This window comes from Grammomys surdaster, unplaced genomic scaffold (genome assembly GCF_004785775.1).
Source record: "Grammomys surdaster isolate TR1022 unplaced genomic scaffold, NIH_TR_1.0 125460, whole genome shotgun sequence".
NCBI classification, from domain to species: Eukaryota; Metazoa; Chordata; class Mammalia; order Rodentia; family Muridae; genus Grammomys; species Grammomys surdaster.
The window spans coordinates 716002-739732 of NW_021620323.1; the positions used below are offsets into that span (position 1 = coordinate 716002).

General features: G+C 39.9%; 1 protein-coding gene across 6 annotated transcripts in view; it reads right to left on the reverse strand.

The window, feature by feature from the left end:
- Positions 1–23731, reverse strand: part of Adgrl2 (adhesion G protein-coupled receptor L2) — a 176354-nt gene that overhangs the window by 54987 nt on the left and 97636 nt on the right. For all 6 annotated transcript variants that reach the window (XM_028786262.1, XM_028786261.1, XM_028786264.1 and 3 more), the window contains exon 3: positions 21394–21607. In XM_028786262.1, coding sequence (XP_028642095.1) covers positions 21394–21607 — 214 coding nt within the window. The remainder of the gene's footprint in view (positions 1–21393; positions 21608–23731) is intronic.

A 23731-nucleotide genomic window follows, 5' to 3' on the forward strand; every position in this document is an offset into this window, starting at 1 on the left:
GTTGGGCTCCTGAAAAAAATATCCTGTATGGGTTCTCCGTAGGAGGAAAAATCTGGCAGTCTTCTAACCTGAGTGTTGTGGGAAAGACTGTAAAACTGGAAATTGCTATAATTGAATAGATCAAGAATGAGAAAGCAATTACTTAGCCTCAAAAGCAAAGTAAATTTCCACCAAGGGCTCAACGCTCAATTTTCATTGCCGTGGAAATGAAAAGGCAACGTGAGCCAAGAGATGGACACAACTGGGGAGTCTGTATCCACACAGGGCGGAGATCGAACTTGACTCCTCATTCCCCACATATAGAGCAGTGTGCATGAGTGAGGTCAGTGTTGGACTAACAGTTAAAATACTGGTGCATTTTGGTAACACCTTGTGGGTTTACAACGTCAACAACCTGACAGCAATCATATTAGCTCTTGGGTGGTTCTGTAGCTGTATCTGTTCTGATGAAGACACACAGATGACTAGAGACAGTTAAAGTAGTGGCGACCAGAACCTGGTCCTCAGCACAGGTTCAGTATCAGCCAAAGGCGTTTTAATAAGGAAAATGATCAGGACCCACCCTGGAGAGAGAATTCAGTGCTGAGGAGACCCCAGGGTAGTTTTAAATAGCAGGAGGATGTATCTCATTGCTCTGAAGACTACCAAAAGATAGAAAATTTAAATACTTCAGAAAAAAAGAACACGTATGATAGCCGCAATTTTCCTTCAGAAAATTTTATGAAAACAGGACAGAAAATACATAGTGAGCACAATTTATCTAAGCATGTAATTGGGGCTTGCAATGTCAGCTCATCTTGCTTGGCCACAGAGTCAAGAGTTTCTGTTACCACTACTTTGAGCAGGCCTTCCAATCACTTACTGGTGAGCTGAAGTGAATGTGGCATAATGACACATAGAAACCTACTTTATAGGCAGGAGAAAAAGAAAGAATGTTATCCTAAAAATTTGTTCACTATTTAGAAATTCCTTTCATTCATTAAATGTGAAATTAAGATTTTTGACAATATTTTTCTAATAGGCTGTTTCTCACAGGCAGATGTAATTTAAGACTATATCTATCTACCTATCTACCTATCTACCTGCCTACCTGCCTATCTATCTATCTATCTATCTATCTATCTATCTATCTATCTATCTATAATCTATCTATCATCTATCTATCTATCTATCTATCTATCTATCTATCTATTCCATTGTACCTATTGCTATTGCCTCTGCATTTAGTTTGACTTATCTAATCAAATGAACACGGTGCCTCAATTTTAAGAAGGTATAAATGTAACTATTTAGAGTGGACTTGGGAAGGAATTATGTCTACTAAACTTAGGGAGTGTATCCCACGACGCAAGTGCCATGAAAATAAATGTAGATATGCTAACGCCCCACCCTGAATTCAAAACCTTAACTTAGGGTTTTTTATTAAGTTAAAGTCCTCTGATCTATCACCTTGATGTAGAGCAATTTCAGGGGCAGAGTGCTTTCTTAGACATTGAGAAGTCGTGGATTTGACCCTAAGCATGGCAATACCAAAATTAAACAAAAAATCCTAGTGTGAATATTATTTCTACATTAACTCTGACTGCAAACTTCTCACTACCATACTAAGAGGTCACTCTGAATAGGCATACGGGGAACATCATACTGAACCTGAGATTTCCACATGAAATTAAAATAAATACAGTAATAAATGCTTCTAAATATCAGCACATGCAAATAAAATGAGAGTCATCATAACAATGACCCGCATTAATACTTTAAAAACTTTCATCTTATTCTTAGAACGATCAATCACATCAAGAAAATACTAAATCCTGATTTAGAGGCTGTAAGTGAGTTTAAATATGGCAAAGCACTCTATGTTGGACATAAAAAGCCCATTATTATAGGCTTTCTATGTTATCTAGAGGCAGTGAAATGAAAGAAAGGAAACCCAATATTCATCTTATAACCAAAATTTTAAAAACCAGTAAGCCTGAAGAGGTTTCTCCATTTATTGTCAAGCTCATTCATTCTCCTCTATAGTATTCATTAGAACTTTTTTTCTAAAATTAACAGAGAAATGAACCCACACATAAAGACTCATAATTTAAATCACTAACTATTCACAAGAGAGTATCAATATATTTTATGATCATCAGAAATTGAAGCAAATATTTAAACTTGGTATCGATGCTCAAAGTTATATCCAAGTGATGAGAGAAAAAAAATTACAAGATACTCCAATGAGTAACACCAATTTCTTTGCCACCACAACCTGCAGGTTGCTTACAAAGGGTTTTTAAAGCATGTAACTGGACCCCTACATGATGTCAATGTTGATATGAACTTTTAAAAATATCCGCAGAATTTCCAAAATTAAATAAACTGCCTCAAGAAAAATGTGTACTTGATGAAAATGTATTTCATGAAAGCATGTTCATTTACACAGCAGTACACCAAAATTACTTAGAAAGTAACAGGTGTACTCTGGCACAGTTCTGAAATCTCAGCTGTCAAAGCTGAGGCAGGAGAATGCTAAGTTCAAAAGCAGGCTGGTCTTCTCTGACGTTCAGAAAATGACCTACATAAATTATCAACTGTTAATTGAAGAAACACGGTCTTTTTACTTAGGGGGAAACAAACTACTTTCTGGTTCACATGCTATTAATCATAACTGTACTGAGAAAGAATGGAAGACTGTACAGACTCTGTGCTAAGGTGGGACGATGTGTGCCAAAATACCACGCTTGGACATGATGAAGAACTGCGTACTCGGTTCTAGCCTGCAGTCTGTGAGTCCATAAACAGTGCCCTAACCAGTCTGAGCTCAGTCTTTTCATCTAGAAACACAATTGCCTTCCCTAGAAGATTGTTGATAAGCTTCAACTGGATAAGGAAGAGGAACTTTGTGCAACTCCTGAATGACCAGGAATTCCTGACATCCTGGAAAGCCTAGGGAAGAAGGAACATTCTAGAAACCAGAGCCAGAGCTGCAAATCCAGAGTCACCTCTTCCACCGTCATCCCTGCACGGTGTGTATTCGTTCCTGTGTGTATCCATCTTTAAAAGCACGCAAACCTGTTTCCCGTCCAACTCGAATCTTGAATTGGACAATGCCCGGCCAATTGCTTTTCCTCTGCTTTTGATTATCTATACGCTCATTATTACACGTTACCAAGTGCAAAGGATGGAGACGAGATTCCACGTGTAATCTAGTGTGAGAGCTGTTTTAATCAATAGTCTTGTTCTGCTGATTAAGCAGAGGCTTCTGTTTTGGCAAGATAACATTAGCTTCTCCAGTCATGCTCCAAAAACCATTGGGAATCTTCCCCAGATCATTAGATATGCTACAATAAAGCTTTGGTGCATTTTCTTTTCTTCCTTAAATGACTTCTTCACTGTCCCATCGTTCCCCACCACCGACGGCACCACATCATTACTGCGGCTCCCCTGGAATTTGCACTCGAGCTATGTCTCCGGGCCATAGGATGCCATTTTCAATTGAAGCTTCTACTTGAAAATATAAATTAAGAAAATTTCATTATCTCCTGCCAGGGGCCATTATTCACCACAGTTCTAAGGAAGATTAAAAATGCAAAATCTACCAACTTGAACAAATACTCCAACATTCAACAGAGGGAGAGAGGCTTGGTATCATCCAGACAGGAAACTAAATTTGGGTTTGCTTAAATCTGAAATGATCCCGCAGAATTAGTCCAATTCTTTCCTGAGTGTGCGTGTTCAGCGAAGACTGTTTCCACAATTTCCTTCTCTAATTGGCATCTGCTATTTTTAAACTTCAATTACAACGAACTAGCAATAATAGGCTTGTTGTTCCCACACTCCTGAATGCCAGCTACCTTCACTCTTCAAACGTTCAATTCTAGAGGAAATACAGACTTTCGAGTTGTTAGGATACAGGGATACACGAAGCGTTACCTTGTTCACAGGGCTAACTATAAACAGGAAAGTCATGATGGCAGTCCAAGCCACATCCATGGTGAATTGTACATTGTAAATAAACAGAACACCCACACCTGAATCTTCTATCGTGGATCTAACGGATGGGGTAGGAATAACCTTAATTTCTGAGCTTCAGGTAACAATACAAAAATAAATGATGCCGATTGGTATACTTAATCTTATTCAAGTACACAGGCTAAAGGAATGTAGAGTCCTTGTAGCAAAAAGGAGGGGATGAGGAACAAAAACCTAAAAGGAAATGAAGAGAAAAGAAAACAGGCCTTGCTGGCTTCTAAGACTCTCAGTGGAGGCAAACACATGACAATCATGGAAGAATTCAGTCCATGTTTCTGAAGAATGGAACTGATAGTAAACAGCTAACCTGGTTATTTCTGCTTGGTTAACAAAACATGCACAGCAGACACCCAACTCTCCTTCGATCGGTTTACCTGATCTGATAGAATTCTGTCAATCTGGACAAATTTTTATAACATAAAAAAAAGAAGGAATAAGAAATCCGTAGGTAGGTAATTAATATATTAGGGGAAGTACCCTTTAGTTTTTGATGATGCTCCCGCATGCTGACATTTCAAATGCTCTGGTTCTTTCATCCTTACACTTGTCCCTCTTAGCACAGACTAAATAAAACATCCCCCACACAGCATGCTGGATGACTCCATGAGTAGGTGAGAGCCAGTGCAGAGAGATGAATGGAAACCAAGTACTCAACTCAAGCAAGAAAGGGAGACAAAGATCCACCCAAGACCCAGGAGACAGCCATCTTCCCATGTCAGGAGGGAGGCTGCTGAGTGCCCAACCCAGCATCTCTCTTTTCTGAAACAAAGCTTACAACAAAAAGTCTTTTTACCATTCAAACTTTCAAAGTGTTACGGAAACAGATCCTGCTTTCTTTAAGTATTTATTAATGACGGTATGAGCACTTACCTAATTGCTAGGTAAACATGACATCAGGAAGTTAAATGATGTGGAATTAGCATGGCAAGAAAAAGGTGTTCTATAGGATACTGCCATTTGTCAAGTAACCATGTTCTCATGACTTACTTAGTAATTTGTGTGATCTAGAAGAGTTCTACCACACAGAACTTAATACCCTAGGCATGTTAGGCTAGTACTTAGACAAATTATAGAATAATGTCTTATTTAATGAATTTCAAAAACAGAGTTGCTACTGTACCGAAAAATAGAGTTCCCATGCTTGCCACACAGAGACAAATAATTTGAAAAAACAAACTAATTCAAATTGTATTCCACTTGATCTTCTACATGTTATCTTATGAAAAATTTTAATATAGTCCTGGTTTTTCCAGGGTTGTAAGGATTAAGTCTTGAAAAAACCGCTGTGTGAACAACTGTAGAAAAATCTCAAATGTGTATTTTTGTGCTAGGAGTGTGTGTGTGTGTGTGTGTGTGTGTGTGTGTGTGTAATTTCACTATTAAAGACTGTTGTGTGGAAGAAAAGTAAAAGGCCCCTTCCAAGTAGTTCTGGGTAAATCAACCAGTGTCTGACAACAAAGTCTTATTTAAGCTTCTTGCCATCATTTGTTGATGTTGAAAACAAGAATAATATGAACAGTAACACCATCTATGAACAGTTTACACCTCTGTAAACTACCATGCCAGAAAGTACAACCACAGCATATATGAATTCTAAACCACATGCATGACTTGTGTCGTGGACTGCTGAATTAACTTGAAAATCCACATTAATTATTAAAAGAAGCATCTAGAAGTGGTGCTGCTGTGCTAAAAACAACTTTGTGTGTGTGTGTGTGTGTTAGAAACCAGTGAAACTCCTTGCAGTTTTTACTGGACCTTGGGGTCAGTTTAATGCAAATGAAGTTTGACTCACTCTGAGCCTTATTAATCCAAAACAAAATTTCTTGTTTGCAGAAATGCACATTCAACACAAATGCACTTGCTTTTATTAGCAAAATCAGGGGTATTTATTTACAAAGCACGCCACTGAGACTGCTCCGTGCATAGGGTCATGAGGTCTGCCCGTTTAAGGAAAAGAGTAAGAGCATATAAGTGAGGACAAAAATCCATATATGTGTGTGTGTGTGTGTGTGTGTGTGTGTGTATACATATATATTAAATATATATGTATATATAATTTCTATGCTTTTAATAATTAAAGAAAAATCACCTGTAAAAAGTAACAGTATTTTTAACCTGCTACAGTTTGCACTTGCAAAAGTTGTCACATTTTTAACAAGGGAAATGGGAACTCACTACGGGATGCCCTAGTTAGATGAAATTAGCAGCAGACTTGTTATCAGACTGTATAAAAGACACCACATAACAGGATGTGACCTTGTACAGCCACACGGGCCACTCTGTGATGTCCTTCTCTCCTCTACCCCTTGCTAATTATCTGCAAAGTTACAGACCCTTTTGTCCTGGGTTATTTTTCTTCAAATTGTGAGGGGATTTTGGTTTCTAAATATTTAATTAGTTTTGTTCTGATGTGAGAATTGTACATGCCAGGCGCTTCGATTTCCATATTCCACTCTGTCTAATTACCCTCAGATTTAGATTGCTCTTCCCAAATCTTTTTCCTCTGCAATTATTTACTTCTGAAAGATCATTCAGTGAAGAAATATTTTCACCCTTATGGCTCTTCTTTGCCACAAATGGCTCCACTGGTCCCTTAATTACCCGCTTGGAGGATTAGAGTCGGAGATAAAGCAAAGGAACTGGAAGGGGAAGGAGCTTTGGAGGGCAGGACAGAGTCAGGGATGCATGTGGCGCTGTTTAAAGGCAGGTTAACGATGACTCCCCAGGTTGGAATACAATTTGATAAACAGGAAAAATCACACCATTGAGATGTGTTTTTTCCGACTCTTTATGTTAGATAGGTTGTCATTTAGTCAGTATTATAATGAACATAAGACAAACTCCTAGTCTAATTGATAACTAATATAAGTAGTTCCTGCTTCTACAGGTCTCGTTTTCATTAAACACGGCAACAAATGTTGGGTAAGCGTGCTCAATGCTCAGAAATAAAACGCTAACACTTTTGAATGTGTGGCTTATTAAAAAACTTTTTCAGCTGTGCACAAAACTAAAAAAACATGTAACTTTTGTTAAAAAGTTTTTCCTATTTTGTTAAAATGCTTCTAACACTCTGGATGTTTTATCAGGTGTCCAAAAAGCACTATTGCTCGCTCAAACTCAGTTCTAGATCATTTTGAAGCCTGACTTTTCTTTCCCAAACTTATTTATCAAAACACACATTTATTAAGACTTCTATATTACAGCTGGTCCTGTATTCAACTTCTTGAAGCTTCGAAAATGTTTGGCAGTAAAAAATAAAAAAAAAAATGTCATAGTTTACAAAAGAATCTATCAAATATGTACTGTTCTGAAAAAGGGTGAACGTTATGAGAGAATACCTTACTGTGTCTTAATATAAACTGATTACTAAACCAATGTCGCAGAGAAACAAACATATGAGGTATGGATGCTTCTCTCAAAGTTCCATAAAGGGGAAACACCTTGCTCTAAAGACTACCTGTCAAGCGTTGGGATTGGCTCTCTATGCACTTTAAGTGCACCCCATAAGAGCCATGACCCCTAGGCTCGCTCATGCTGCAGGAGCTTCTCCAAAGCCAGAGAAATCCACGTTATGCTTTTGCCAACTGAAAATCTACTCTTGTGTTCAAATTCTATCCACTTGCCAGGAGCATTCCTACAGACACTCAGTGTGGGTGGGGTGCTACTCCTTCCACCGTCAGCAACTGAGTCTTGGTGACATTCAATTACCGAGCTGCACCCTACGTACACTCACATTTTCATGGCTCATCCCAGGTCTTTGCCCATGTAACTATTTCCTGCTGGGCAGGGACTAGAGGTTCCCATGACCAAAGATCAAGTGTGGATGGAGAAAGACAGTGAAAACCACACTGGCCATAAGCATGAAGTTTTCCCCTGGAACTAAAACCTGAAGAGATCTTTCTCTGTTTCCTTTGTCTACCATCTACAAGTGCCCATTCATTTATTTGCAAATTATTTATATTCTTATTTTTGCTGGTACTGAATTTCTCAATGTCTAGGACAAAACTGTAAACATAAACATGCCTGCTTGTTTAATAGCATTTACCTCTCAAATACTCAGCGTTTTCTTGTTTATTGTATGATTTTAGCGGTTTCTGGAGCCTCAGTTTCCCCCTCCCCAGGTAGATCTTAGATCTTGTAAATCCCCATAATGCTCAGATCGTTTTATTATGTACTTTTACTTCGTGTGCACTGCTATGATGCCCACATGCATGTCTATCTGGAGGTACCAGATCCCCTAGAACAGGAATTAGAGGCAGTTATGATCTGCCATGTGGGTGTTGTGAATTGAACTAGGACCTCTGGAAGAGCAGCCAGGGTTCTCCAGCCCCACTTAGAACTACTTTAACCAAGAAGTATTCACTAAATGAGTGCTTTCATAATAAGATATCTTATTATGTGTTTCATCTTTGTCTTAGTTAAAGATTGAAAGACTTAAATTGGCTTAAGATACATGTCAGTCATCTCCCTTTTTAAAAAGCTGCAGAAGTTTTGGATAGATACAGATGTTGACCTGAGGATTAAAAACAACCTAGGCCAAATCTGAAAACACAGACCCTTGGAGTACTGAAAGAGGTTAGATGAGCTGAGAAGAGGGCCTCAAACAATCCTTACCACCCTCATCTGAATATAAAACATCAAATCCGTAAGTGACAATATAAAGAGATGGGTACTTTGTGATTCCCACTCAAATTTAATGGAGTCTCATCTGACTGATACATAGATGGCAAATTCCACTGGCTTACTTCTGATAAGTCAGAAGTAATATTTAATCATGGCAAAATATTCATAATCTAATCTTTTTATCAAATTGACTACCACCGCAGGAGTCTCGTGTGTTTGCACAATTAAAAACCCTGTGTTAGCAGCATATAATAAGGCGTCACACTCGATGCAATTCCTTTCCAATTGAAATAAGTGCCCAGCTGACAGCAGGAAGTAGCTGATAAGAAAGCAACAGGGCGATACTGACGGCATTCTCGATAACTGAACACAACTCATGTGCTCTCATTCTGCAGCCTGGTATCCAAGGAGCTCTCCTAAAGAGTATGGAGCGCCAAGGGAAGCATCCCTCTGCTGCATCTCAGTCACAGAGGACACATTGTCTTAAAAAGATGACAGACGGTAGATAGAAAGATGATAGTCAGACAGACAGAAGAATCTGCAGTTAGAGGCAACGATACCCCGAAATAACCATGTGCAAACAGTATCTATATATATAGAAGAACTAGCAAGGTGAATGTGGAATTGTGTATTTCTGTTCTCTGATATAAACAAATGAACTCTTGTGGCTTTAGAGTTAATACAAGCTCCCCCTCCCCATATATGTGTGTGTGTATTTATGTATGCATATAAATAGATCCATATCTATTTTTCTCTGTGTGTGTGCACAATGACTGCATATATCTTTTAGGAATGAAAGGAAGGGGATATTTGAAAAACCCTGCTCCTTGGCCAAAGGGCAATGCAGGAAATTATAACGCTGTGAAGAAGGTGGGAGATGGCAACCCTGAGATGCTGGAAGGATGAGGAGCGCAGGTGACTGCTCACAGACCTCAGTGTGCACATTTTCCATTTGGTCACTCTGGCCGTTCTCTCTCCTCCATCCATATTTGGAGGTATGCTGTACCATGCTGGAGATCTGACGTATCTCTTCTACCTTAATCTGAGTGGTTGGCTACGGTTTGAAGAATATCTGTGCCGTGTTCTACATGAAACGTTACCTTTCTAAATTTAACCCCACACACCCATCTGTATTCTTGGAAACGTATGTTCTTGTCAGGTGTTCATGGATGCCTTTGGCTGACACATTAGGGTTTGCAGTGCATCAGAATATAGCAAGCATTTGACAGTGCACACTAGTGAAACCTGGACAAAGAGACTCTTCCTAAGTTAAACCCGGCTCCAGAGCCCTGAGCTACAACAGTTTAGAATTGGCTGGTTTATAACATGTACTAATAACATAAACTGTTTTTAAGGTCAGTGAAGGCAGAAAGCATCCATTTGATAACATACTTACAGCTTGAATTAGTTCTCTGTCAGTAACTTGCGTAGAAGGCACAGTTTATGGGGACCTTACGAGCTTTAAACGCCACCACCTTCATGTTCAAGGAGAGGACAAGCAAAGGGTCTAATGCTCTGAAACAAGCAACACAGCACCTTTGAAAGCTAACAATGCTGCACATCTAGAACTGGCTGGAATCTTCATCAGTTCAGTTGACAGAAGACAGGCCTTACCATACTGAACACAAACAACTCTACTGTTCAATCGTAGGACTTTCATGACTTCTCAAAGTGATGAGTACATATGATACCCAGATGGAACAGACAGCATTCTAGGTAATACATACAGCTTCCAAAGTATGTTCACTTAAAAGAGGAAGAAAGGAAGGAAGGAAGAAAGAAAAAACCAAAAAGATTAAACAATAAACAAGCTCTACGAGAGCTAATACAGTAAAGCAGTCCACTCACATTACGTATGTTTTAGTAGAAATTGTGGCCAATGTATTAAGCACATTTGATTCAGAATTGTCAAGAAAAAGAAATCTTGGGAGACCTTACTCTTCTCTTGACCATTAAATGTTTCTATTTCAGCAATGTCATTAATGTCAAACGACCATTAGGATGCCTGACAACTCCTGAATCTCTATGGTCTCGCCAGGGCACCATCTTCTGGGTTCAATCAGGAATGTCTTCCTTTTGTATGCAGCTAAAAAGCTTAGGGGAGACACAAAGGTCAAAATACTATTTTCATTAAAGGAAAGGGATAACATGGTAAAGATGAAAAAAATCCATTTTTAGACTTGAACTGGGCAATTTTCCCTTTGTCTTCTGCTTTGAAATGCTTAGTTTTAAAACTTAACAGCTATACTTAAAACATATATAACCAATATCCTTGTTGGGCTTGTTTTATATTTAATATCAGCACTGTCCTTTGGTGGGGCAACCCAGGATGTGAAATTTGAGGTCGAACTCTCTAAGAGACTAGCTGGGAGGAGAACTGTAAACTCTATTGGGGAATCTAGCAGAAGCAGGTTTAAGCACCCTGAGAGGCTGAAGTTATCTAACTGGGGAGTTGGGGGGGGGGGTACTCTGAGTGATGGGGTGAGGCTCAACCTCTTCTCTGTCCTCTGGCACTAAATAACAGCTGTCTCACAGGGGAAGGCTGATGTTCCCAAAACCCCAGGCAGGTTCTGTGAGAACATCAGCCTTGAATCCCCCCACAGGCAAAGCCACAGGTCCTAGAGGAGAGGAGGACCAAGCAAAGAAGGAAGAACGGAAAGACACACAGCACCCTCTCCAGCTCCCTGACAGGACTCAGGCCTAGGAAGCATTTCCAGTACATCTCATTTTCATGGTTTTTATTCCATTTTATCTTCTTGTACACACTAGCATGTCAATCCTGTTTACTAAGCGATAGTCAATGGGTTTCCTATAGAGCAATGAACCTTAACAGGCAGCTTTTAATTGGCCCACATAGGAAACCACATTACTATTAATTCCTCAGATACAGTATAAAATAAAACCATCGCTTCTCAAACTCTAGAGCAATTAGACCTCTCGGCTATTTGGCTAACTCTACTTCATGATACCCAATGCAGTTAATTATATTTTTTGATGTTAATAGTCTCTGTCAGTCTTAAGCATAACTTCGCTTTGATGAATATTTAAACTATATTTGAATAAAAAAATAATCTTGGTTACATTTCACATTCAGTAATCATGGCGGCTTAATAAAGGTCTGTTCATCAAGGCTGGAGATGAATGGAAGTGTACACACAAATGTCTTGAACCACTGTATATTAGTAATGACAGCAGGCCAGCACTCCTCATATGCTCATCTGTATATCTCTTTAAAATGTGGGACATCCCTCATCTAAACCCTGATGAGCTTTAGACCACAAGTGTGTAGTTCCATAAATTAACGATGGAATGATCTTAGGGCTAGATCAGGATGTGATTTAATGTGTGGAACAAGCTCATCAAATAACAAAATAGGCTTTTAAAAGTCAGTAGGCATTTTCTTATCTTCTCTGGATCTATGGTGCGAGCAAGTTCCAAAGGTAATGAGGAGCATGAAAACTCCTTTGAAAGATCTCCTGATTGGAGATTATATCGAAATTATTATTAGACACGTGACATAAGACATTTTCTTGATACATAGGCTATCCGTGTGTAATAGTAGACGCTACTGATAGTGTTATCTCTAAATGGGCAGATTCGTGAGGAGTGAAGGAGAAAACAATATCCGTCGTTCTCATTGGGTTAAAATTCACCGGGTTCCATCCCTGTTATAGTATCTAGCATCAAATGGAGAAAGGGGCTACTCGTGCTCATCATTTTAAGTGAATGAATACACATTTTACTATCACATAATTAATGTCCTTTAAATACATTTAATTATTAGAGCTTTTACATTTCCAGGTCTTTTTCCTAATGTTGCATGGCACGTTTTAATTTTACCTGCTGGACGTGGCAGGTTCCCTATGTAATCTATGTTCTAACCAGGAATACTCGGGGGTAATGTATGAAAGCTGAACGACTAATGTCTCATACATTTAATGACTGTTGCTTGATACACAGTATCAATGCTGTTTGATATACTATTAGCCTTACTCCTCTTCTTCCCCCCCACCCCCATATAGGAAATGTATACATTGTGGTGTAGCCTGGCACACTCAGGCCAGTATTACTAGAAATTATACAATGAGTCACATGAATATTTCCCACAGGCCATTTCTTCATCAGACTAGCAAACAACATCATAGGACATAAAAATAATAATACAACACGCCCAGACTGAATTTATCACAAGCTAAGATTCTATTTAACAAGATCTTCAAATGATCTTAGCTGTTCTACAGCCACCACAAAGGAGGGGATGTAGAACAGAATCAAAACCAAAAGAGAGTGGTTGGAGGTTGTACATTCTGCAATGTCCATGAGAAGCAGGCCCTTCTCTGCAGCACTCTCCTTGAACCAAGATATCCCACCTCCTATTAGGACCAAAGTAGTGGGGACAGGTGACTTTAGACTTGACAACCTTAATCCCAAATAATTATTTTCTCCCTTAAGTCTTTCTCTTAGGTATTCATCCCAGTAGTAAGTCTGAGTATTACAGGTGGGCAGTGTTAGGGAAGTCCTAAAACCATGTCTCTGGGTGGCATGTGGCATGACCAGAAACGCTCAGAGATCTTGTGTGCATTAGTTACATACTATCCTTGACTGGTTCATATGGAATAGACGGTGTTGAGGGGCGACAGAATCTCTTTTGTCTTGCTTTTTGTTATAAATGAGATTTCTCCTAGAAACATGGGAAACAGATATTATTAGCTCTAAAATTAATTGCAGAATAGCAAATAGCACTGAACAATTTAAATTGCTATAATATATTTAAAGAAGTGCAGAGTAAGGTAAGAAGGATAGGCTGTTAAAATCTGTAAGACAGCTAAATATGCATTAGTAAAATGCCACCAGGAAACTCATTCTTCACAATAACTTTCCTTAGCCAAAGTGCAAAAGAAAAACCATAAATACTGCTGTGATTTTGCTCTTACTATTATAGTCTTTATGTTAACAATTCCAATATAGAATTTCTAGAAAATAAGGGGAGTCGTGATTTTTTGACGTAAAATGCTTTAAACTAAAGAACTGAGTTTCTGTATTTAATAAAATTAACCAATAAATGCCTGGCGTGAAACTGCTAGTCAGAAAATGAAATACAGATCCAGGCAGGTTGGTTCCTTTAATCCCAATACTTGGCCAAGCAAGGCAGGTGGTGTCTGTGAATTCAAGGCCAGCCTGGTCTACAAGAGCTCCAGACTACCTGGTGAGACCTTGCCTGAAATCACCAATAACAAGCCAAACAAAACCAAAACAAAAATAAGGAATAAGGGGAGTTTCCCTCTCATGTATATATGTGTATAAAATTTGATTAATAATCTCACTGAATATACAACAGTATTATTATCAATTTACCTGGAATATAATTGGGCTTATTATTCATTTTACAGTAAATTCCAAAGTGCCAATGTACATACGCAATGCATTACTGATTACAAAGTTGTTCTTTATATTGGGAGAAAACTGGTAGAAAGTATATTCCATCACACTTCAGTGGTATGGCTGTATGGATGGAGGGTGGAAAGTGTCCAAACAGAAGACAAAAGAAAAACTCAAATCCTCACCAAAGGTTATAACTCATAAAGTAAGTTCCCTTTTCTTTACAACTCTGTTTACATGTCCATTCTCTGTGCTTGCTTGATGGCAGCTGCCATGTCCATTCTCTGTGCTTGCTTGATGGTGGCTGCCAGAAGACACGACTTACTTCACGCTTTCTTTATCCGCTACCGTTTCAGATTGAGAGCTCATTCACAAGTCCGGTGGGTGGGTTGTGGTAGTGGCGGACCTGTCACTCCAGCACTCAGGAGACTGAGGCAGGAGGCTTCCTGTGAGCCAAACAACAAGGAGCCACCCTCCAAGAAAACCCCTAACTTTCTTTATCTCCAAATACTCTGTCAGAGATCAAAAGGAAAGGCAACGTTGCAAAGCATGCATGCAAGGCTGAGTTTCACCCAGCGGCCTTCAGGTCGTACAAAAAGCAGTGACACCTTGTCCTCAGAGAAAAATGACAGCTCACCACCCAAACAAGGACCACAATAGGATCGGGGCAAACTCTGTATGTGAAGAAGTGTCTGTGACATCAAGGCTGTAGCCTGGGACTCTCTGTAGACATACTCTAGTAAGAGAAGTGCTCCGCACACTTGCCCTTTACAAGAAAACCTCCAGGTCCCCGCAGTGAAGAACCCCTGATGTGACCCTAAGGCTCCTTCCCCATTTGTTCATTTCATTGGCCCATAAGGGACATTTAGATGGCTTGGTTCTAAGCTATTTCATAATTCATTGGTCTGTCTTACAGAGCAACTGTGAATGTTTAATATGGTTCAAGATAGTCAAGTGTTCCTGTTTTTTAAATTGCCAGTAATCGCCCTTTCTACAACAAAATCTACAGTTTACATTTCCATCAGTAACATATAAAGCATGTGTGCAATTAGACATACCAATTGAAGCTGCAATATATATATATATATGTGTGTGTGTGTGTGTGTGTGTGTGTGTGTGTATATATATTGCTCTAAGATTCAAGAATCTATGCTAACAACTTAGAAACCTGCAGCCGAAGAAGTCATTCCAGTCAGTGTCTATAAACAAACTCAGCCAAGGGCTAGAGAACTGGGGAAACCCGCCACCAGGACATCAGTCTATTTTGCATAGAAACACCGAGTCCACCAACCCTGAGTTGCTTCTTCTCCACATCGGTATTCCATCCTAATGGACCAATGGCTGATACACCTGACGGCACGGATGTGTAAAAGCACACGAGATAAACGCACTTTCTCAGAAGCTACAGGCTTGGATCCTGTGGGAAAGGCTGAGTGGACTGAGGAGTCCCGGCTAGCAAGCCCTTACAGCAACTCCCCAGTTCCATGAAACATCATCACCTCAGATGAAAACCCAGACTGAGCTAAGGTTATTGCTCTGAAAAGATGATTAGCATGGAAAGAGAGCTCGGGTCTGAGAAAGGTACGCATAGACATTATTGTTGTCTGTAAAGAGAGATCGGTAAATGTGTACTAATTAAATTAAAGGAAAGACCAAAAAAAAAAAAAAAAAGAAAGAAAGAAAGCATCGTAGAGCCTGGCATGGAATGGATGTGGAGCCTCTTCACAAAGACTGATTGATCAATATAAAGGCTGAAAGGTTTGGATGTCAAGAAGACTACATACCAACAGAAATCTATAATCATGAAGTCCGCCAGAACTGTGGCTGCATTTTAATGGGCTCTTCAGGCTAACGTCTGAGCTTTGATATTTACCACTACCTATAGCAACGTTCTCTACGTGAACTGTGTGTGTGTGTGTGTGTGTGCACACACACACACATACACTAGCCTGTATTTAGTTCACATACAATTGCTATCTATTAGTATATTTGAAAGTAAGTTAGTTTATCAACTTTAAGTAACAGACTGGAACTTCAACATTCTTGAAGAACAAAATTTCACCTTCAGGTATGATTGTAATTCTAGCACATATGGGGGGGGGGCTGGAGAAGTAAAACTGCTGATTAGGGGCTAGCCAGGGGTATACAGCCAAACCCTATCCCAAAAACAAACAAGCAAAACCCAAAAGATATCCCACGATAGATAAACAAATTTCACTAAGGAATTAATCATTCAACATATAATTGGTGGTTTTACCCTCCGTGCCAAGTAACTCTACCCTTCTCAAAGGCTCACAATGTTTAACAGGGGGGCTGGGCGGAGAGGATATCACACTGCCGGTTTTATACACACACAGGAGAAGATGCATACAGCAATGAACTGACTGTGTTGTGCACAGGACAGCTGATTCAGCAAGGGTGGTGAACGGCAGGTAAGTAGGATGAAGGCCTCCTCCCCACCTTAGTGAACAGCTTGAAGCTCCACACCTCTTTCAAAAGAGAAGCTACAGCCGAGCTCTACTAGAATGGAATGTGCCGGGCTGTCATTCCTGCAGGCAGCAGTGTGGGAACAGAGCAGACTCTTCCTACCTTCAGTCTTACCTGACGTCACATATAATGTTGTACCTTGAGGTTTAGGATACCAACCAGGCTGCACTCGAGCGTCACAGAGATTCAGAACTCTTGGCAAATTTCGAACTTGCTTAATAATTAACTAATCAAAGTTTCAGAATAAGAGCTGAAATCATGTCAGTTACTGACATGAAGGAATTGTAACTGTTTTATGTGAAGGTGTCCCCACAATAATCTTCAAAGATTATTGAAAGCCACCGTTATCTGTAACGGGGACCATCTAAGAATCTTCAATTATAAATAAATATTTTTTGAGAAAAAAAAGCAATTCAACCCTTTGAAGATGAACTGCTGAGAATACTTTAAAGACAAGCACACAGTTTAAATATTACTCATTGGAAAATTTGGAATATTTCAAATATAAATTAGAAATACTCAGGACTTAGGTCCTTTATGGATTAGGATATTTAACCAGGAAAACTGGGACAAATATTTCAAAATCTGGTATCTGAGATATTTCTTGTACTTCAGATTCTGACGGAGGGACACAGTTACTACCACGGCCACTGTTCACTCTAAATGACCGGGTACATAGAAAGTAGAGTAACAGTAATCTCACCTCTGGAATGGAAACCTGGTTAGCTCATTCTTACCAAATGAGGTGGTGAGAACAGAAATGAAGGTCTAACACGCACAGCAACCGCCATATTGCACTGAGATACCCGTGTCCCTCACAAGACACAGGGAGGGGGCTTTGTAACACAGTGGAGAATTTGTAGTATTGCTACTTGAGCCTTCCAAAAAGACATTTTCTATGTTAAAGAATTATAAATGTCTCTCTTCAGTACATTATTCAATGCCTCAGTTTCTGAGGACTTATACATAGAAAAATTCACTAAACTACTTGAGGTTTTGTGTTTTCGGAGTCAAATGGTAATATGTGCACAGTAATTAGTCATTGACAACCCAGCTGCAAAACCACTTCCTCCCTGGCTTCCTATGGTTCCTTCCAACTGCACCAGTCAAATATGACAGAGTTCCTTATGCTTTACATTGTGACATACCATGAATAGGGTACTTACATGCTTCCACTATGAAAATGTTTTTCAAATAATCTCAATCTTGCCATCCTCTTTTCAATACAGTGTTTATGTTCAAATTGTCATAGTGCTGATTAAATAATTATAAACCAACCAGCCACAAGTATACTACAGTTTAAAAATGGTTCTTGAGCTGCTATATTTGTAATGATTTCTTTATTTATGCCAATGCCCCATACCCCATTTGAAGATCTGATAATGGGCCAACAACATGTAGTACCAGAATTTAATTTTTTTTTCAAGTTCTGCAGCAACCAGATATGGAGCCCTCCCGCACTTAGATCCAATGGACGGATGTGTGCTTTTTACATCTAGAATGAAATTCGCCTGTAGAACACTAAGCTTGACACTTGCACTAAAACCTGCTGTGTACCTAAGTGTGTGTATGGTGTACATGTCTTGCAGTAGCCCTGTCCGAGCCCAGGGGCTAGACTTGCCAGACACTCTCTTTGCTCCCCACACCCACCATTTTTGCTGCTCCTCCCTGGCCTGCTTCCAGATGCTGCCCTTCATGACCGAAGTGGGCCAGTAAGAGAGACGGAGAAAGGGTTAGTCATTAATGTGTCAGAAATGATCCAAGGCACGGACAGCTCCCCACACTTGAAACACCACATGTAAAATATTTTCTGTGTATATGGTCTCTCATGTGAAAGAACTGGAAGCAAAGATGTCTCCAATGTTTTCGGGTTACAGAAGGCCTGCATAAAAGACCTTGCAAGCCACTATCCACATTGGAAAGTCTAGCTATACTGCCTGTCAGTGAAAATATACCAACACATAATCCCAATCCATCCTCTCAAGAACACGTACTTTTAAAGCATAGACAATCGTAGGAAGTAGTGTTCGCATGTTTTCCTCCATGCCCTCATATCCTCTGATGTTTCCATTGTGTCTGTAATGACGACTTGCACATAGAAGTCTTGTTATTCTTCTAGGTGATCTGCTAATCAAGTTACAAATCTCATTATGATACTGTGTCCCAGAGGAAAAGAAGCAGGCAACAGAGGGGAAAAACATGCATGGAAAGATCAAGGGTTTTCTTCCATGAAATTTAAAAATGATACTAATGGTAAACTATGTGACCGTTAGGTGTCCCTTTAGTGTACTTACTATGTTCTAAATAATGGGGACCTCTGGACAAAGCAGTGCTGGAGGACCGAGGTACTTCAGAACTAGTAGGTTGCAATGACAAGAAGCAACTGTGTATACATACATATGACAAGGTTCACTGAGCTGCCATGAGTTCCCAAATTTAAAAACTACAATGCCAAGAGTCAGGTGGCTGGTGTCTTAGGAAGGCGCCCCTTGGCCTGTGATGTTCACTTTAGGATTTTCTTCAGTCTCACCATGGTTTTTTGTTTTTGTTTTTTTATTTTTCTCATTTTCCTAAGCTAGCGATATGGAGGTCACGCCTCACAGGGGTCAGCAGTGTACCTCAGCTCCTAGCCAGCTGTGTGGTTACATCAGCCTCCAGAGGCATGCACCCTAGTCAGAAATAAGTTTAAGTTCAGAATGGATTTTGGGGCCACATGGCCACGGTATGCTGAAGAGAGCCCATCTCCATTATCAACTTTCTGTTAGTAATCATCGGGGGCTTGGGAGGGGAAGAAACAAAAAGGCTCAGATCCAGTAAGGCGGCTGTCCTCACAGTTTACGTCCCAGCCCAGGCGCTGAGGTGTCTGGCACACCTGTTGTACACTCAGCCCATCAGACTGAATGGCAACCCTTTAAATGTAGTTAGTGCCTCATCTACAATGACGTACATACACACTTCATACAGATGCACTGAGCACTCAGTGGGACCACACTGATATTGCCTTGAACGTTTATTTTCTTAACCGTGGACAAAATTATTTATTCAATGACCAATTGTAAATAACATATTTATTCTCAGAATCATCTTGAAGAATGAATAAAGTAATGAAGGGGAGGACTTGCTTGGATTACAGAGCAGAACCTTATTAGAATATGTTTATCCATGTACTGTCTGAGGAAGGCAGATGCTCTCATTACTATGGAGAATTATACCTTGCATGTCAATTTTAGCCTATGTATTATATGGACAGCATAGCTCCAATCTCTACTAACCCACCCTGCAGTTATGGCTTCACAAAGGTAAAACTGTTAAAACAGACACTGGAAATTGTTTAACTGTTGAGAAGGATTTCCTCTTTTGTCCCAGGAAGACACAGTAAGCTGTATGCTTTCTGAGCTTGCATCTGTCTGTTTACTGTTGTTGCTTTTAAGGTAAAGGACCAAGAGCACAGAACAAAAGCCAGCAACATGTTGGAAACATTTACATATGACACAACTGAGAAAGGAGTTGCCACCCTAAATATACAAAGAATCATTAAAAACTAAACTAGCAGTGCCAGTTATAGAAAGGGGGAACGTACTGGGAATAAGTAGACACTATCTCAAGGAACACACAGGAAGAAAGGAACACATGAGAAGGAGCTCTGTGCTCTGGGTCATTGAGGGATAATAAACCAAACAAGGAACTGTTTATAAAACGACTAACATTCGAACACTGTCAACACTAAATGGATGGAAAGTGCGGGCAACAATCCTGTCCTCTCTTTTACTGTAATTAAGCAAAACAGTAAAGACAGTTTGTGGGTCCCGCACCATGCCTCCTCTCACCAATGAGAGTTGGGGGAGGAGGAGGATGCAGGAAAAAGGATTTCTCCTTGTAGTCCAGGATGGCTTAAAACTCATAATCTTCCTGCCTCAGCCTGCTAAGAGCCAGGATTTACAGATAGGCTATACCAAACCAAAATAAAAGTTTCTTATAAGTCAGAATGGACTCTTACTATACAATGCAAAAGTTGCAAGAATGAGTATTTAGCCATGTAAACTTGAAAACTCAAGATTATACCAGAATCTACACAAACACACACACTCAGACACACACACAAACACACTCACTCAGACACACACACACATCACACATACACACACACACTCAGACACAAACACACATATACACACTCACTCAGACACACACATCACTCATACACACTCACACACACACAAAAATACACACACATTCACTCAGACATACACAGTCACTCAGACACACACACACAGTCACTCAGAAACACATACACACACACAGATACACACACACTCAGACACACACACAAACACACATACACACACACTCAGACACACACACACATATACACACACTCACTCAGACATACACACACAAACACACACACTCAGACACACACACAAACGCACACACACTCAGACACACACACACACACACACACACACACACACACACACACTCAGAGTACTCAATTTTGATGTGACTCTGCTGTAAAAACCCACTGAAAACATAGTAAGGGTGAAGAGCAATTACTGACAAAGTTCCAGACATATAAACATTCTTTTTAACTACAGAAAATACTTCAGATTTCTCAAGTCCCAAGAAACAAGCTTAGATTTGAACTCTTCCTTCTTTTCATTTTCTATAAAATAAGGGTATATGTTCTGTATTCCTATATATTCTGCCATCTCTAATAAGACGATATACAAGATATATGTGCTGCAGAAAACATAATATAATGTAAATGTTGGCCTAATTCACAGGCTTAGCTGAGGGCAGCATCTGCTCACTTTGGGCTGACAGTAACTTTAACCCTCGGATACAATAGCTAACACAGGACATGCGTACACACACATCTACCTTTGAGTCATGATTTTGAAGGCATCGGGGAGGTAGCAGTCTGTGTTCTCCATCTGAAAGGGGTCTGCATCGCAGATCTTGTCGTCCGTCCGACCGTAGTTCGCACTCTCGATCATGATGACGTCACTGCCCGGACACCGCAGGTCTATAGAATAACCCTCACAGGACAGCTCTCGTCTAACTAACCCGAATGGTAAGGCTGCTCTGCTGAAACCTAAGAGAGAATTAACACAGAAAGTCAAGCTTTAACTCAAGTATTAGACAGGTTATTTCATCCAGGCATTGTTAAGAGATATGATATACCTCAGTCAAGAGATGTTAAGAATCCATGTGTTTATTCTTAATTAATAAACTAAAGGTTACTATGAGATACCTTTATACATCTTTATCTGGTCTCATCACCCTTATTAGATATCTTAAAATTACCTTTAAGAGTCATTTTCTCTATAATCTATTATAAATGCAAGTAAATCTCTTTTGTTGGGTAATTTCAAAGATAAACCCAGGAAGAAGTGTCACAAGTGTGAAGGAGTAAGACTGCCGTATACCATCCTTACTGTCTCCCTTTTAATGTACACATATTAAGTGTCAGCATCATTACTGTAAAACAACTTTATATTAGCAGTCCTTCCTAAGATAACTAAAAAGGTTATGACAATAAAAATTCTAGGGCATGGTAGTATTTCCAACTTATAGACACTGTTTGAAAAGTGCCATCATTGAAAAGATTCAGAAAACGAATATTTACAGGAGACAGCACTAAACCAACCCACTCCAATAAATGCCAATGAGCAAAGGTTTTGGAAGTTACGCCATCTACAAAATGAAGTGAATTACCTATTATATTAGCTGGTCTACCTGTAAAACACAAATGCTTAGGTGCTATATGAATCCCACAGGATACAAAGGTCCATGGGCTAGAGAAGAATCTTGAATGGCACAAAAGGATAGAATTTTAAGGGGTTCCACATTATTATCAATGTGTGTGTGTGTGCGTGCGTGCGTGCGTGCATGCGCAAGTGTGCACTTGCACGGGCGTGCACGGTATATGACACATGCACTACGGATGTATGAGTGAAGGTTGGGGACAACTTTCTGTAGTTGGTTCTTGTCTCCACCTCACGTGGGTTCCAGATTCTTAATTCAGGTCATCAGGCTTGTAGGTCAAATACCTGAGCCACCTGTCCAGCCTAATCTATGCCAAAATTCCAAACCAGAGATCCCAAAAATCAGTACTAGAGCCCAAGGCACCAATGATCAGTGACAAGGAAAGCGAAGAAGTGTGACAGCTATGATCAAGAAAGACAAGGGTTCCAGCTGCACTAGAGTGGTACCTGGTGATTCGCTGGCATAGTAACTGCCTCTTCCTGTGCTGCCTGAAGTCTCACTTCCATTTTCTTGCCTGTCTCAATCTACAGCATTCCTTTAATAACTTTAATTTCATGTTTGTTTTGGAGACTGGATCTCCTTGTGCAGCTCTGGCTGGCCTGTAACTTGCTATGTAGATCAGGCTAGCCTTGAACTCAAAGAGATCACAGGCCTCTGCTTCCAAAACTTGGGACTGAAGGTGTTCACCACCCTACCTGTCCGGCTTTACTATCTTATAACAATTGTTTTTAATTACTCTGTGTGGCATGGCTCATCCATTCTAGCAAAATTACAGGAAAAACCCCGACACGATCAGAAGAAACTGCTTCAATTTACAAACTTCAGCCTTGAGTGTTGAGCGTGTCACTAAATCAAAGCCTTCTCTGAGGTGCTGTGTCCTACAGAAACGTTCCTGGACCACGCCCGTAGGATCAGCACAAGCTCAGGCTCAATTCTGCTGAGGAAATGAAATGGGTACTAGATTTCAGAGGGAAGAGAAGAGTTCCATAACCTGGGACACAGCCATGTTCAGGGGCTGTGGCAATGTGCAAGCCTGGGACGTTTGCCCTAAGGTCTATGGTAATAGGAGAACAGCAGACCAAAAGAGGTGTGTGCCAATAACAAGGATGGAGCATGGGCACAGAGCGTGGCAACTCAGGACAAGGTGTGCAGCTGGACCAATGTATACAAGGTGTTTCTTCCACTACAAGGTCCTCTACATATGACCCCTTTTCTGACTCTATTTAAAAAGCAATGTAACTAATACAGTTACATTCGCCTTAGTTAAAAATATTTGTATGGCTTCACCACAGCTCTTATTTATTTGTGGGGAAAGGAATGTGCAAACTCAAACAAGTGACATCAAATAAAATTCTAGAGTGTAACCTACTTTAAGACAGAGGCGATTTGCAATTATAATTCTGTAATAAAAAGTAATAGATCATATTACTATAAAATCTTAGGAATATTA